Source organism: Phyllostomus hastatus, unplaced genomic scaffold, assembly GCF_019186645.2.
Source record: "Phyllostomus hastatus isolate PE091 unplaced genomic scaffold, TTU_PhHast_1.1 phas_contig_1, whole genome shotgun sequence".
In the NCBI taxonomy this organism is placed as follows: domain Eukaryota; kingdom Metazoa; phylum Chordata; class Mammalia; order Chiroptera; family Phyllostomidae; genus Phyllostomus; species Phyllostomus hastatus.
The window spans coordinates 3,306,858-3,321,304 of record NW_025333498.1 but is presented as its reverse complement, the minus strand read 5'-3'; the positions used below and the strand labels follow the sequence as shown (position 1 = coordinate 3,321,304).

The 14,447-nt window shown below is 36.1% G+C and overlaps 1 protein-coding gene across 1 annotated transcript in view; it reads right to left on the bottom strand.

The window, feature by feature from the left end:
* Nucleotides 1–232: 232 nt before the first annotated feature.
* Nucleotides 233–14,447, bottom strand: part of TMEFF2 (transmembrane protein with EGF like and two follistatin like domains 2) — a 231,058-nt gene continuing 216,843 nt past the window's right edge. The window contains exons 8-10 of the mRNA XM_045861343.1: nt 6,079–6,202; nt 4,147–4,305; nt 233–572 (exon numbers count right to left, since the gene is read on the bottom strand). Coding sequence (XP_045717299.1) covers nt 476–572; nt 4,147–4,305; nt 6,079–6,202 — 380 coding nt within the window. The 3' untranslated portion in view covers nt 233–475. The remainder of the gene's footprint in view (nt 573–4,146; nt 4,306–6,078; nt 6,203–14,447) is intronic.

The window sequence follows — 14,447 nt, the reverse complement described above, 5'->3', positions numbered from 1 at the left end:
TTTTCTTTTCTAATAACAATCATTTCCTTTGATCTGGGAACCACTCAAACCCTAGCCACTGAGTCCTGTGTAAACTAATGCCATGTCTCAAGATGTGGAGAAAGATGAAAAACCAGTACCTGCAGAGATTGTACTATATTGATTATATTTACAGTTGTGAGATACCGCAAAGTTAAGAATGCCATTTTTTCTCATTATTGAGTATTTATTATATATAACAAATACATGGGAAAGAAAAAACTATATTGTGTGATATAAATAGTTTATTTACATTACAGAAAAACATCAAGACAATGTATACTATTTCAAATATATCCATACATAATCAAATATAGCTGTAGTACATGTTTTCATTGGTGTAGATTACCACAAATGCAAGGCAACATGTGTAGATCTTGTCTTATTCTTTTGTCTATAATACTGTATTGTGTAGTCCAAGCTCTCGGTATTTCGGCCACTGTGCAACATGCTCCCTTCAGATTAACCTCGTGGATGCTCTTGTCGTGTTGTCTGAGCTGTAGTGCCCTGTGTTTTGCTTCTGTCTGTGAATTCTGTTGCTTCTGGGGCATTTCCTAGAAGGTTGGAAAGTATACAAAGCTTAGTCCAGTGCTATTACCTAAAGTTTGGTCCTGCAATCACAGAGTGAAGTTGTAGATTAAGCAAGTTATTAAAATAGTTCAGATAAAATAATTTATTAGTACTGTAGCCAAGTTGCAGTCGTCTTCAAGTGCACATTGAGGAGAACTGAAGCACAGAGGTGGATGTTGAAGAGGAACATGTTTACCTGGTTCTCAACCGTTTACGCATTGCAGCACAGAGAGAGTGAGCACAGTGCAATCAAGCAAACTGTGAGCCCTTCTAATCTCACTTTAAAGGTCTTTAGCAATTTTATATTTTAAATTTCCAAAGGATGACTGTTATATTGACATTTCAATGCTACAAGTTTAAATCCCATCAAACCAGAGAAGGAGCTAACTGTTCACAATGCAAAAACACATTATTTTGGTTGAGCCTAATATCATTTTTTTTGTGTTAATACTATAAGCTAAGGACATAAATTGGTACCAGTTATTTAGCTTCTATAAAAGCTAATATTCAGTCAAATTATCTGAAAAACTCTGATCTAGTAACTCTTGTCAAAGCATAAAAGGCTTTGATGATGCAAATGAGAAAAACATGAAGTTCATAAAAATCTTATCATAATAAGCTGTATTAGAGAATAGATAAATAAAAAGAATATATATATATTGGGGGGTGCAGAGGGTAGATCTATCAAAATGAACATGGAGCCAGAAGTCACATTTTAGCAAGTGGGAGCTAGAGATAAAAAGATTGAAAATTCATCTTCTCAACAGGGCAATTCTTTTTATTTCTCCAGATATTTACTTTTTTATAATACATGTCATATTTAGGAAGAAGGCAGGTGCTTGACTAAAACAGTAAAAACAAGGGGAAGAAATTAGGAAAAAAAGTGGGGCAAGGAGAAAAGGAAGAAAAAAGTATAAAAGGGGAGAGACCAGATGATGAAGAGGTTAAAAAACTGAAGAGTGAGAGGATCTCTGCTTCGTGCAATTTTTAAAATCTTTTAGCAACTGGACATTTTGGAATCAATCTTGATAGACACATGAGTCCAGGTCACCAAGAAAGGAGGGTTTTGGTAGTGGGGAATGGCCAAGTTGGAATGCCTGGTTTTTGAGCAGAATGTTTTTGAGTAATTAAAATTAATTCCCACTTGGAACAGTGTAGTTTATTGACTAGTTTGACCCCGGGAAAGACTTTGGAAGGCCTGGATGTCCTAAATTAGCATTACAGTAATGCTAATTTAGTTCATGAGCTATTTCCCTTCCTCAAAAGTAAATAGAAGATAGGTTTTGTTCATTTTAACATAATGACCACATGCCTTGAAAAAATGGCTTGCTGTAATTTGGAGCTCGGTTGAGGCTACCTTGACCATTGCAATATACAACATCATGGCCAGCCAAGGGTGAGCACGAGCAGAGGTTAGGTGGTTAAGTGCAAGGCTCTGACAGTAGGCAGCCCTCTATTTCTACCCTTATTGTTCAGCTGGGTACACTCAGCCTTTTGTTAACTTCTCATACCTCAGAGTCCTTACCTTGAAAATGGGGATAATTGTACCTTCTATATCATGCTATTAAACATATGTGTCTGTGTGTATGTATACACATAAAGGATATATACATATATTATGTAAATACATATATATACATACACATATGTATGTGTATATATATATATGGTGAAGTTAGGACCTACATATTCCAGTTGTTTTTATTATGCATGGGAATGGCACTGTGATTAATAACAGACTTGAAAACACTTGCTATTTAATGTTTTGCATCTTCATCAGGACCTGAAGTAGCAAATTCAATTGTGATGAGATTATATCTACTACATATAAATTTTGTTTTTCATATTCTGATATTGCTTAGATATTAGAAAGCTCCCTCAGTATAATATGGCACAGTTTCCTGTGTTGTAGATTCTATTCTATCTTTTCTTTCATACTCAGTGTTTTTGGTTTCTTGAGTCATCTTTATGTTTCCCAGAATCTATTTTAATATAATCCACTGACTCACTTGGCATCTAAATGTGCGAGTCTAGCTGATGGACTCAACTTGTGTTAGAGCGACACAAAGCTCCAGTCGATGATCTTCCCTTAAGCCTTTAGGCTGGGCAAGGATTTATGAACCACATTTTGTCTTTTTCAAGAGCAAATGCCACACTTGTCCTCAAAGAAGACAGTGCGATACAGAGAGTAAGATATATTACTGCCTTTATTTTCTAAAGGTATGATGCTTTCTTTTATTTTCTTCCCTTTTGAAAATAATTTTTTGGGAACCATTCTGATTTACTGTAGAGCTGTGCAAACGAATGAAAAATCTAAATGCCTTGTGAATTTGGCAAAAACCTTGAAAACATCCTTAGAACTTTTTTCTCAAGGAGAGTAAAAACAGATCAGAAAGAACCATCTTCAATAATGTTTCTGGCTAGACAGGACATAAACGATATACGTTTGGTTTAGAATCTAATTCCTGGTACCATGAATGGGCACACTAACAGAGCTAAGCAAGTACCTGGCCTCACTCCGTTACTTCAAGCCCAATGTCATGTATCACTAATTAATCATGATTTTCTGTCCTGTTGAAATTGGATGACATCTTTTTATCTTTCTCAACCTAGCTCTCTGGGAAACAGTTGCCATTTAATTGTCCTGGAGGTTTGAGAGAAAACCTTGTTTTGACATTTGCTGTACATTTCCATATATCAAAAGTTTATATGTACTATGACATAATTTTTGTCATTGTAATTATTTACTCTGAATTTTGTGATTAAAAGTTCTTTTGTTAACTTAAGATAAAAATATATTTTTGTTTATATCAAATATGTTAAAATGATTATATCTAAGAGTTACACTAGGAAATATGTGCCATAAATGAGATATATAATTGGATACTTTTATAGGCTTCATTTAAAATCTATTTTAACCTCATTCAGCATACTGATCTGGATAAATAAGGAAACACTGGTCATCTAAATAGTCTGTTAAAAGTTTAAATCAGGCCTGACTTTTGTAGTTGAAAGAGAAGACTGTATTTAAACAAAGACTGGAATTATACATAAGAGGGGGGAAAAAAGACCTTTGCTAAGAAAGTAAATAATCTTCATTAGAATGCAAAAATTAAAAAAAAAAATCTGGCCCTGGCTGGTGTGGCTCAGCAGATTGAGTGCCAGCCTGTGAACCAAAGGGTTGCCAGTTTGATTCCCAGTCAGGGCACATGCTTGGGATACAGGCCAGATCCCCAGTGGGGGACATGAAGAGGCAACCACACATTGATGTTTCTCTCCCTCTCTTTCTCCCTCCCTTCCCATCTCTAAAAACAAACAAACAAACAAACAAACAAACAAACAAATAAATAAAATCTTTAAAAAATCTGTAGTACTCCATCATGAAACTCAGTATCTTTCCATTTGGTTATTCAAATGCTCTTTTGATGAAGAAGGAGGTCTCCAGAGCATGGGTGGTTGCAGAGTCCATGAAAGGACTCATAATCAGAGTGACCTGGTTAAGACAAGGAGGAACACCACCTCCCTTTATTTGGGTGGCCACTGAGTGCAGCTACTGACCTTGTGATGCAGAGGACCACCACACAGATGACGGCAATCTGAATCGTTCCAATCACAGCTGCAATTAAGACGTATTGAAATCGTACAGGGCCCGGCACAACATACAGTACACTGTAGTCCTTTTTTTCACAGTGTTGTCCAGTATAACCAGCATCACACCTGGAAGAAATGATAATGTCTAGTTACCTGAAGCTTCTGGACTTCTTTTTATTGTTGCCCTATAAGCATTTATCTTCATCATGAAAGCAGGGCTTTTCATTTCCTTCTCTGAAAGAAAATCTACTCTGTAGATTTAGTTCTCCACTTCTTATGTTCAAAAAAGATCTCTTTGTGTTTCTATTTTTTAAAAATATGTAGTTTCTTTTTATGCTTAGAATAAAAAGTTTGATCATTGTTCTTTCTATATTTATTTTTCAGGTAAGCCTTATGTTTTATTTAACTTGTTTCTTCATCAGCCTAAGTCAATATGATTACCTGAAAAAATAAAGGTTTCTTTTTGATGACATGGATATAAAAAATAAGGCTATTTTATTTGTTGATTCATTGATGTATTGATTTTTGGATACAGCATTCTCTATACTATTAGAATACATGATAAAAATGTTAGGGCCAGAGGTGCAGTAAGAGTAATTTCTTTAATTTGCTGGTCATAAAGTTGTCTGCTTATGTTAGAGAGTTAAATTTCAGTAGAAAAAGGAAGTAATTATGATGTAGATGATACAGTTTTGCAAAACAAGCCCATGTGCTGTTCATCTGAGAATGAATGCTGCTTCTCACTCAGTCCTCATCAGAGAGCTCAGGCAGATAATCTGCCTATTACAAGTAGCATCTCCCAATGAAACCAGAGAACAGCTCACATAAAAACAATACTGATGGGGATCAATTTGTCCCTTACTTTGTACAACTGTTTTAGTATTTCAATTTGAATTTCTCCTAACTGCATCCTGGGATCTTTCCTGTCTGCCTCAGAAAGGTTTAATAATGGCAACTCTGTAGAGGATGACAGGCCAGCTGGAGCAACCTCTCAGCTATGCTCACTTTGCCCGGCTTCAGTGGAAGGCTGGCGCTAATGTATTCAGAGAAGGAAAACATGAAAGGAGACAGTTCCTGAGAAGAGAGGTGTATGGGAGGAGGAGGGGGTAAAGAGAGAAGAGAAGAAAGACAGAGGGAGAGAAACTCCTTTCCTGTATAGCTATATACAACCTATTTCACCATAGGTCACTTGTACATTCCTTTAATAAAAACACATTTATTTTTCACTCTGGCTTTCCCATATTTGAAATAATTATGTTATCTTCATAAATATTTAGCAGATATGTATATTTATTAACAAAATCCAGGTAAGCAATTTCTTTGTGTCTCAACTGAGTGTGAATCTGTGGAGGTATAGCTTATTATCTCATTATGCAGACAAGGTCTGTGGACAGTAGATCCACAGAAAAGATTTGATGTGCCTAGCAAAGCTAAGATTGGCGATATTTGTTTTAAGACCCAAAGGACTATGAAAAAGTTGGCCTCCTAAAAGTAACTGTGTCATCTTATATACAGCAAAGCTTTCCCCATTTACTTGATTGAGAAATATTTCTAATTAAGCACCTGATATGTGCCAAGTGCTGTTCTGTATCCATGGGGAAGAGGGTGAATAAAACAGAGGAGCCTGTGTCTTTAAGGAGCTTGTAATGCCCAAAGTCAATTTAAAATTCTACTAAAAGTGTATATAAATGATGCGATATTACCTGGGTGTGCCAGGCACATGCGTTCATGGTTTTCTAGTGGGTGCCTGTGTGTGCATGTGTGTAGGAGAGGCAGAGAGAAGTTCGCTGCTGATCACCCATTCAGGCAGAATGGCATCCAATTCTCTGTAAACATCCAGCATTTGGTTTCTACATGTTTATTTTGTACATTTCAAATGTTAAAGAGTGAAAACATTACCTGCAAGATGGCTCCTGCATATTGATAGAATGTTCGCACTTGCCGTGCATGCAGAAGCCATTGTAATGTTCTGGGCAAGGTATGTGGTGTTCTCTGGCACTTTCTTCTAATTTGTTAGCATTCTCTGTGAATACAGATAAAAGCAAGCACCCTGTGAATACTTTCTTAGCCCCACAAGATCAACCAGTACATTAAGAAGCAAAGTTACAGTCGTTAAAAATATTTAAAAGGGCAGGAGCTAAAAGGCCATGCTTCAGAGAAAAGAGGGAGAATTGAAAGACAGGCGTCTTTACAATTGTGTTTAGAGATGGAACTGCAAAATTACCCAGTACTTTTCATGCTTTTATGCAACATCTTTAACAGTCAGTAATGTGTCCATGAGTTGTCAGACAGCCTTAATTTTTCTTGTGTAGAGACTGAACATTGATCATAAAATAATTCAAGAAGAAATATCGTATTTTTTGAATATCAAAGTCTAGAATAATGTCCCTATGAAAATTGCTGAGGTTACCTTGATACTTTCTCAATGTGGGAGCTTAAAAGTTAAAATATCACTGCATTCAATAGTTAAACAGATGTTTTCCAAAACCCAATGCAAATTTCAACAAATATATTCTTTTAGGCCTTTTTCATCTATTGTGAATGTGAATTCTATTAGCACCCATACATTTTTAATTACCAAAATAAAGCTATTGAAACAGCAAACATTATTTCAGAATCACTTATGTAGATACGAGCACAGTAGAGCACAGTACGTACTGAATGCTGTAAGGGTATTGTAATGCGTAATATTTGGTCTATGTCAACAACATTATTTGAAATTTAAACTTATGATAAAGAAAAACTTGGATTTTAAAATGAACCTTTTCCTCTGTCATTAACAAGTTTCATTTGTTTTCTCATATTCCTGAAGATATATTAAAATATTTTTCTGACTTTTGTTAGTCCAAATACTTTTGCTTCATATTTGTAATGTCATCTCTAAGCAGTCTTTTGATTCTTTATGTGCTCATTTTATAATATAAAGTTTAGTCTATTTGAGTCTTTTCTATAATCTGAAATCTGATATACTTTAAAATTCTTACCCAAACACATGAGCAATATAACATTCTCGACATCCATCTAAAGATATCCTTCAATACCACAGTAATTGGCCAGCAGTAATGGAATATTGAGAATGAATTACTCATCTTATGAAACATGTTATTTCTTATTTTTTCACATAAGGGTATAATTTTTATTATAGAGTTTCTTTTATCATTTATACTGACAGTCATGGATGATGAGTGTAATCATCAGGAGAAAAAAGCATACATTTAGTATCAGTGAATCAGACAAATGTATTATTTACATTTAAGCAGAGCTGTAATATATCTATACATTTTAAGATCTAGGTGCCATCTGCAAAACATTAAAGTTTTGAATAAATTGCTAAATATGTTAAGTGCTTTCTTGTGTTGGAATTTTTACATACATTGGTATGATGGGCAACATTTCAAATTACATATCTGAATTAATAAAGGATTTCCAATAAATGTGCTGGAGAGATTGGAGATGGAATTTAAATTATTCATTTGTTCTTTATCTGTGACTTTTTACCTTTGTAGGTGATCTTCTTTTGCATTATAATATTTCTACTATGATAACTGCCATTAAACTGAGTAAAACATTTCAATGAAAAAACTGAACATATACAGAATTTTCTTTTTTTAAAGATTTTATTTATTTATTTTTAGAGAGGGAAGGGAGGGAGAGAGAGAGAGAAAAACATCAATGTGCAGTTGCTGGGGGCCATGGCCTGCAACCCAGGCATGTGCCCTGACTGGGAATCGAACCTGTGACACTTTGGTTCGCAGCCTGTGCTCAATCCACTGAGCTACGCCAGCCAGGGCTGAATTTTCTTCTTTTGGTTTCTTCAATTCTTCCAAACTATTTTAGAATTTTGTGTCATGGTGTTTTGGGTAACAAATTGTATCTACAATAAGCAAACACCAAAACTGAAATGGATTAGTATTGAATGAAATATCCAATATTCAATGTGTGACCGAAATAGAAGTAGGGCAACCATGGCATTTAGATGCACCTTGAAGTGGCTTGTGGTCATTCATGAACCCCTGGAGAAGACTGGGCTCATTCTGGGCCACAGCCAGAGGGCTCTAAGCTAGAGTAGTTAAACCATGCACCTGCTGTTTAAAGGCAACCTTTGCAGGGGGATTGCTGGCCTTACTGCTGATGTAATGAACCAGCACTGATTTTCACTCCTATTTCTGGATCCTTTCCCCACGACAAACTATTAGACACTCCTATTTAGTGTTCGTTAGTAACCCCTCAGTGCTTTTGCACACCTGCATGCAGAAGAACTTTCTGTGACTTCCCTATGTTTCAGTTATATACTGAGATTTCAGCCACAGTATATTTTTATTAGGGACATTTTTCTTTCTGTCAGTTGCAAAAGAAGATCAAGAATTTTCTTAACTCAGAATTGTTTTTTAGGCTATTTTATTTTTAACTTTTTCCCTAACCCCATACCATTTGTTTCTGGATTTGTACCATATTCATGATTATAAATTGAAGACCAAGGGCAAAATAAGAACTTGTTTGAGTGAACCTGTTGCCCTAGTGTGATAAAAGCTGGGTGTTTTTTTTATTAAGTTCATTACTCAGATGGGGCGATCACCTGGGAAAAGCAAGCATTTCCACATAAAATCTGCTAATTAGTTTACACCATTCCTTATGAGCTTGGAGTACTCTATTTGTGGGATACTGTCAAATAAGAATGGAGAGATATTGAAAATAAATGAGTAGAAGAAATGATTACTGGACAAGAAAATGAGGAATCATCAATATATGTCAACAAATTTATAGTCAATCCAACCAAATATACCAGTTGATTGAAAACCTGAATATATAACCACTTCTAGTAATGCAATAGACATATTTTAGAAATGAAATTTAAGTATATTAAGAATGGACAGACACAGAAATCCAATATTCTAACTGAATATGTGTATGGGCCATAGTATTTATAATCCTGATGTTTATGCATAGGTATTCAAACAATACTAAAAGCATTTAAAGATTAAAAATTATAGAACTGATAACTCTGAAAGTCTGTAGGGTATCTGTCCTCCATTTAAAAAGAGATTTAATGTAGGGATCTCACTCTTCTAAGAGAGAGAGAGATAACAGTAGAAACTTTTCCTGTCTTTGTTTAAAATCCTTGACTAGTTTTCTGTTTAAATGTTCACAAATGGTTTGTTCTAAAAGATACTCAGAACATTTTAAGAAACAACTTCTGGTTTGATCTGAGTGACTGCAGCAGAGCTAAGAGGGCTGCACGCCCATTGCTAGTCCACACTCCAGACAAGCACTGGAGGAGCTGGGTGCTCCGAAGCATAGCTATGCATAGCGTTTCCATCCTGGTGCTTACAGAGAGAGAGAGAGATGAGGGAGCCAGAGACAGGAGCAATGGTCTTACTTTACCACAAGTCAAGAAAGGTAGGTGGGCAGAAAGGGGCAGGGCCAAGCGCAGAATCTGAGAGTCTACATCAATACAGCCAAGGGCAGGCTGTGTGTGCAGGGGTGTATGTTTATTGTTATCCCTGCTTTTTTCTCCCCAAAAAGCTGGAAATAAGATGTCACTCAGAGAATCTATCAAAGTGGCTCCTTATAGATCAAAGTAGAACTATGACAGTGTGAAACTGGACTAAACTTATCCAAAGATTTGAAGAAAGATCATTTCCCTTTGGACAAGGCTTACAGCCAGGCAGAAGCAGCTTCTGAAAGTCCAGTCGTATTATATATTCAAGCATTCTCAGGCTGTCCTGAGAAGCTAACTTGAACTGGTGACACCAGTTGCAGAGATGGATGCACTAGACTATCTGTGCCTGATACTATTAAGGCATTTCTTTTGATCTCATCCTCTGCTCTCTAAACAGTCTTAAAATAAACTGACTTCTATGCAGCCTACAAATTGGAAATGGCTTTGACAGTACCATCTGAGTATCTTATCAGTTTGACATTTATATATTTTGTTTGAGTTATTTAATGGGTCCTTAATTTCTGTGTGTTTTTTGGATACAAGTCAGCTTCCTCAGCCCACTCAGTTATAAGGTTTTGTAAAATCAAATTTCTGCACCTATAGGCTAGAGGACTGGCCCCTACAAATGGTGCACTGCAGTGTGGGGGGCCTTTTGAGGACTGTTTAGATGATACTTCATTGGATGTATCTCCACTTTGCTTTATTCCACCCTCTTTTTTGAATATATATGAATCTCTTAGGCCACTGATTCTGCAGTAAGGGTCTGACTCTGTGTAAGAATTACAGAGTAAGTTGGAAATATCCTAAAGCAGAGGTAACATGAAGGATTTAGTGGATGTTTTAGGGAAGCAGATTTCTACTGCACATTTTTAAGCAACTAGAGGTGTTCAGCAGGGGAATGAGCTGACAGTGAAGCAGTGAGTGTCTGGTGGAGTTGAGAAGGAACTGGGTCGCTGTTTCTCAGGGAGGCCATGTAGACTGCTACTGTGTGATAGCTTAGATTGTTTCAGACCTCTGGGTTCTTTGAGTTCTAAGAGTAATATTTATTTCTATTACTAATACTTATGGTGCGTTACTAATAAATATTTACTGATATTTATTATAAAATATTTTTATATTCTTAAAAAACTGTAGAAATGAGTATGTTATTTAGACAGTAAACAAAGGAAATCACTTTGCCTTAATTATGAAAACATTTTATTTTTTCAAAGGATGTAAAATACCTTAAATATTGATTATGTCTAAAATTTTGACATTCTTGCATAGAGTGATCTTCATTATGTATTGTTTTCCTTGTGGGGAACAATATATGGATCTAAATTCAATTTTTAACATCCCAAATTATCTTACAAGCCCATGTATACGAGTAGTACAGTTTGGTTTATTATCTTTTTAACTCTCTTTTCCTGTGAGCACACAAAATGTGCCACACTTTTCCAGAAAACCCAAATTTTAAATTTGAATATACTTATAGAATACTATTATTTTCATGTTTAATACTTGTACAAGAAAACTAAAATATTTGTATGAGGGGGGACCCCCCCAAAACCCCTAGAATTCATTTATAAAAAAGTATTTATTTTTCCATATTTAAACTTCAGTCACCTTCAAAGTGCTCCCTGTTTGATGCAATACACCTACTGAGATATTTTTTCACTGCTCAGAACAGGTTTTGAACTAGTCAATTTTGATTCCTTTGAGTGCATCTGCTGTTTTTTCTTTCACCTCTTCCACATAGGCAAACCATTTTCTTTTGAGGACCTTTTTCATTAGAGGAAACAATGCTGATCTCGCTCAGGGTGAGATCAGGTGAATAGGAAGGGTGGGGCACAGCACCAGGGTCATGTGTGTTTGGTCAAAAACTGCTGAACACTCAGCGTGGTGTGGGCAGGTGTGCCTGTAAACCATCATGAAATGGGCAAATATGTTGAAAGTATATTAAAAAAATTCACTGGAGCTGAATGCAGCCTCTCACAAGAATGACAGCTGGTACATTGATACAGATGGGTTCCTAGAACGCTCACCTAGCGGGGGCAGCCTGTACTACACGAGGCCCACCCTCCAGAAGACAGTTCTGTTTTTTTTTTGGGGGGGGTCTTCTCTCATATACTTGCACACTTGTGATTACTTGATTTTTACCTTTTCCCTACTTACTGCCATATCCCCAAAGCAATTTGAAAATAATTTTATTTAACCAACTAGAAAAAAGAAAAACTATCTTTCTTTCTATTATATTTATATTATGCCTGGGGCAGAAACTAATTTTGAATTTAGAAGTCAAGCCATGATTGTCTGTATTGTTGATTAGAATTGGTTTCAAAGAGGACATATCATTCTTATTATTTCCTCTCCTTATCTTATCAGGTGTAAACATATGAGGTGGCAGTAAAACCTCACATCTGGCTTGAATTTCAATAGAAGTTTCTTAAAGATGGGAAAGCGTTCCTATTGAAGGGGCTCTGCATGTGATGCTGCATGAGTTTTTGCAAGTTGACAGATCCCATAATGGCCTCACCTGCTGTCAGAGTCTCTTCAAGGCACAGATCAGTAGATGACAGGAGTCTCTCCTTTGTTAAGCCTCTAGGACAGAGACTCAAATGAGAGTGCTAGCAAAAAATGACAGCCTATGTCACTTGGAGACATGGAGGCATTTAAGGACACAATTGATTCTTAAGTTTTGTAAAGAGCAGAGGCCCAGTCACAACATACTGATATCTGTTAAAGAGTTAGAAAAATAACTTCAGACAGAGACCAGGTTCTTTAAATGCAACATTTCTTCTGCTCAATGAACATTATTTTTTTTTTTAAGAACGGCAATTTAATTAAAAATATCTGACTCAAAACTTTGCTAATTGACATTGGTACAGGTTGGGGGCAGGGGGGAAGGGGATAGAGAGACATTCTTTCTCATCCCATCATTGATTAGGCAGTCGTATAAAATGTGAAATGTGATTATCCATATCACCACTTGCATGTATAAATATTATTATTGAACACAAAATTAAAATAAAGTGGAAGAAAACTAATTTTCCTATAACTACATTCTTAAGCAAGGACTTAATGACATTATTCAAGAACTGTTGGAATTTAAATTTAAAAAAGTGCCAGGATCTGAAATAGACATAGTAATTTGGGGACCGGAGTGATTGAAATGCAACAATACTGGATGATTATTTGCTTGGGCTTTTATTATCTCAGTTTTTACTGGAAATATATTTACACAGATAAAAGCAGAGAAATCTGTGGAATCTTGGGAGAGAAACTTATAAATAACATTTTATCTTATGACATCAAAATAAAATTATTATAATTCACGAATTTGGCATAACAAGGCTCATACAGATTTAGTTAGAATTCTAGACTCCCAAGGGAAAAATATTCTGTTTTTGTTTGTTATTAAGAGCAAAATAAGAAGATCTTTAGTTGTTTGCACTATCCTCTGACTTAGCAATGCCCTGCCTGGCTTCAGATGGCAGCGCCCTCGACAGAGTGATGAGAGCAGGCTGCTGGGAGAAACTGTACTCTGCCGCTAATGGTCCTCTGCAAACTTCCCCATTCAGTCAAGAGCCTATTAACTCTCAGCAAGTGGGTAACTCCTATAGGTTTAGAGAATTTAGCTTGAAGACCTCTTAAAACTATAGTATTTTATAGAACTTTAGATGTCTTTGACAAAACTTTGTAAATATCAGGCCTTGGGAAGAGGAAGGGAACTATGGTTCATTAGCCTCTTTGGAGCCCAGGGCTGGAGTTGCCTTAAGCTTATCTGGGGCAATTTGCTTCAGCTCTTCCCACTGAGCTTTTGCTGCAGCAACCTTCTCACTTGCAGCTGCTCTCAGAAGACAAAGTTTACTGTGAACTTACAGAAAGAAAAACATCAAGGGAGGGTGTTTCATGCCAAGAATATTCCCTTTGCCTTTTTTCTTTTGTCTTAAACCAAATTTATGCATTTCTGGTCTGATGTATTTACTTAGTGGCTAATCTGGGCATTCTTTCTTAGTGAGCTTCTTTGGTGACAATGCTGAAAATGATAACCCAAGTGACAGAGGGTTCAGGTCCTGTCCAGTTTTGCCTTCCAGGCTTTGGGAGTCAAACTATTGCTCTCTTCATAGGCTGCATATGCAGACATGAATAAATAGTTCAGATACACCTTCTCAAGGACAATTTGTCTTTCTCTGTGACCCTCAAGTTACCAGCGGGCAGAGAGTGAGGGGGATTTAGGCTGGAGCATTCACTGAAGCACAGCAGAAATGAAGGTCTTAATAATGTAGATAAGACAAAATGACTGGCTTTCAGTAATCTGTTATATGCATATTTCTTGAGTACCTACTATGTGCCTGGCACTGTGCTATGTACTGTATGTAATATGCTATATCCACTGGTTGTCTCCCTATGATTTTGCTTGTTGTCTTTTAAACACAGTCGAGAAAACAGATTCTCAAGACAGAATGATAAACACATCTACAATTACGTGAGAATCTACAGCATGCCCTACATTGCTTAAATACTTAACATGATAAAAATGTCTTCCTTATTACAGCCCTTCAAGGTAGATTCATAAAAATCCCACCTTGGGTAAGTGAGGAAACTGAAGTTGAAATAGGTTTCATTATATGTCTTAGACATCATTATCTTTTTCCTTCTTATCCTAGGTGTACTCATCCACTCATTGACCCAATCAGAAATCTCAGTTTAACTTTCAAATACTAATTGAGTAAATCAAGTCCTATGTTTTCTATTTCTTAAATATCTACCATTTATTTTTTCATTTCTACTCCTACTATCTTAGATTGGACAATCACTATCTCTTAGCTAGTCTCCAATCTTTCCC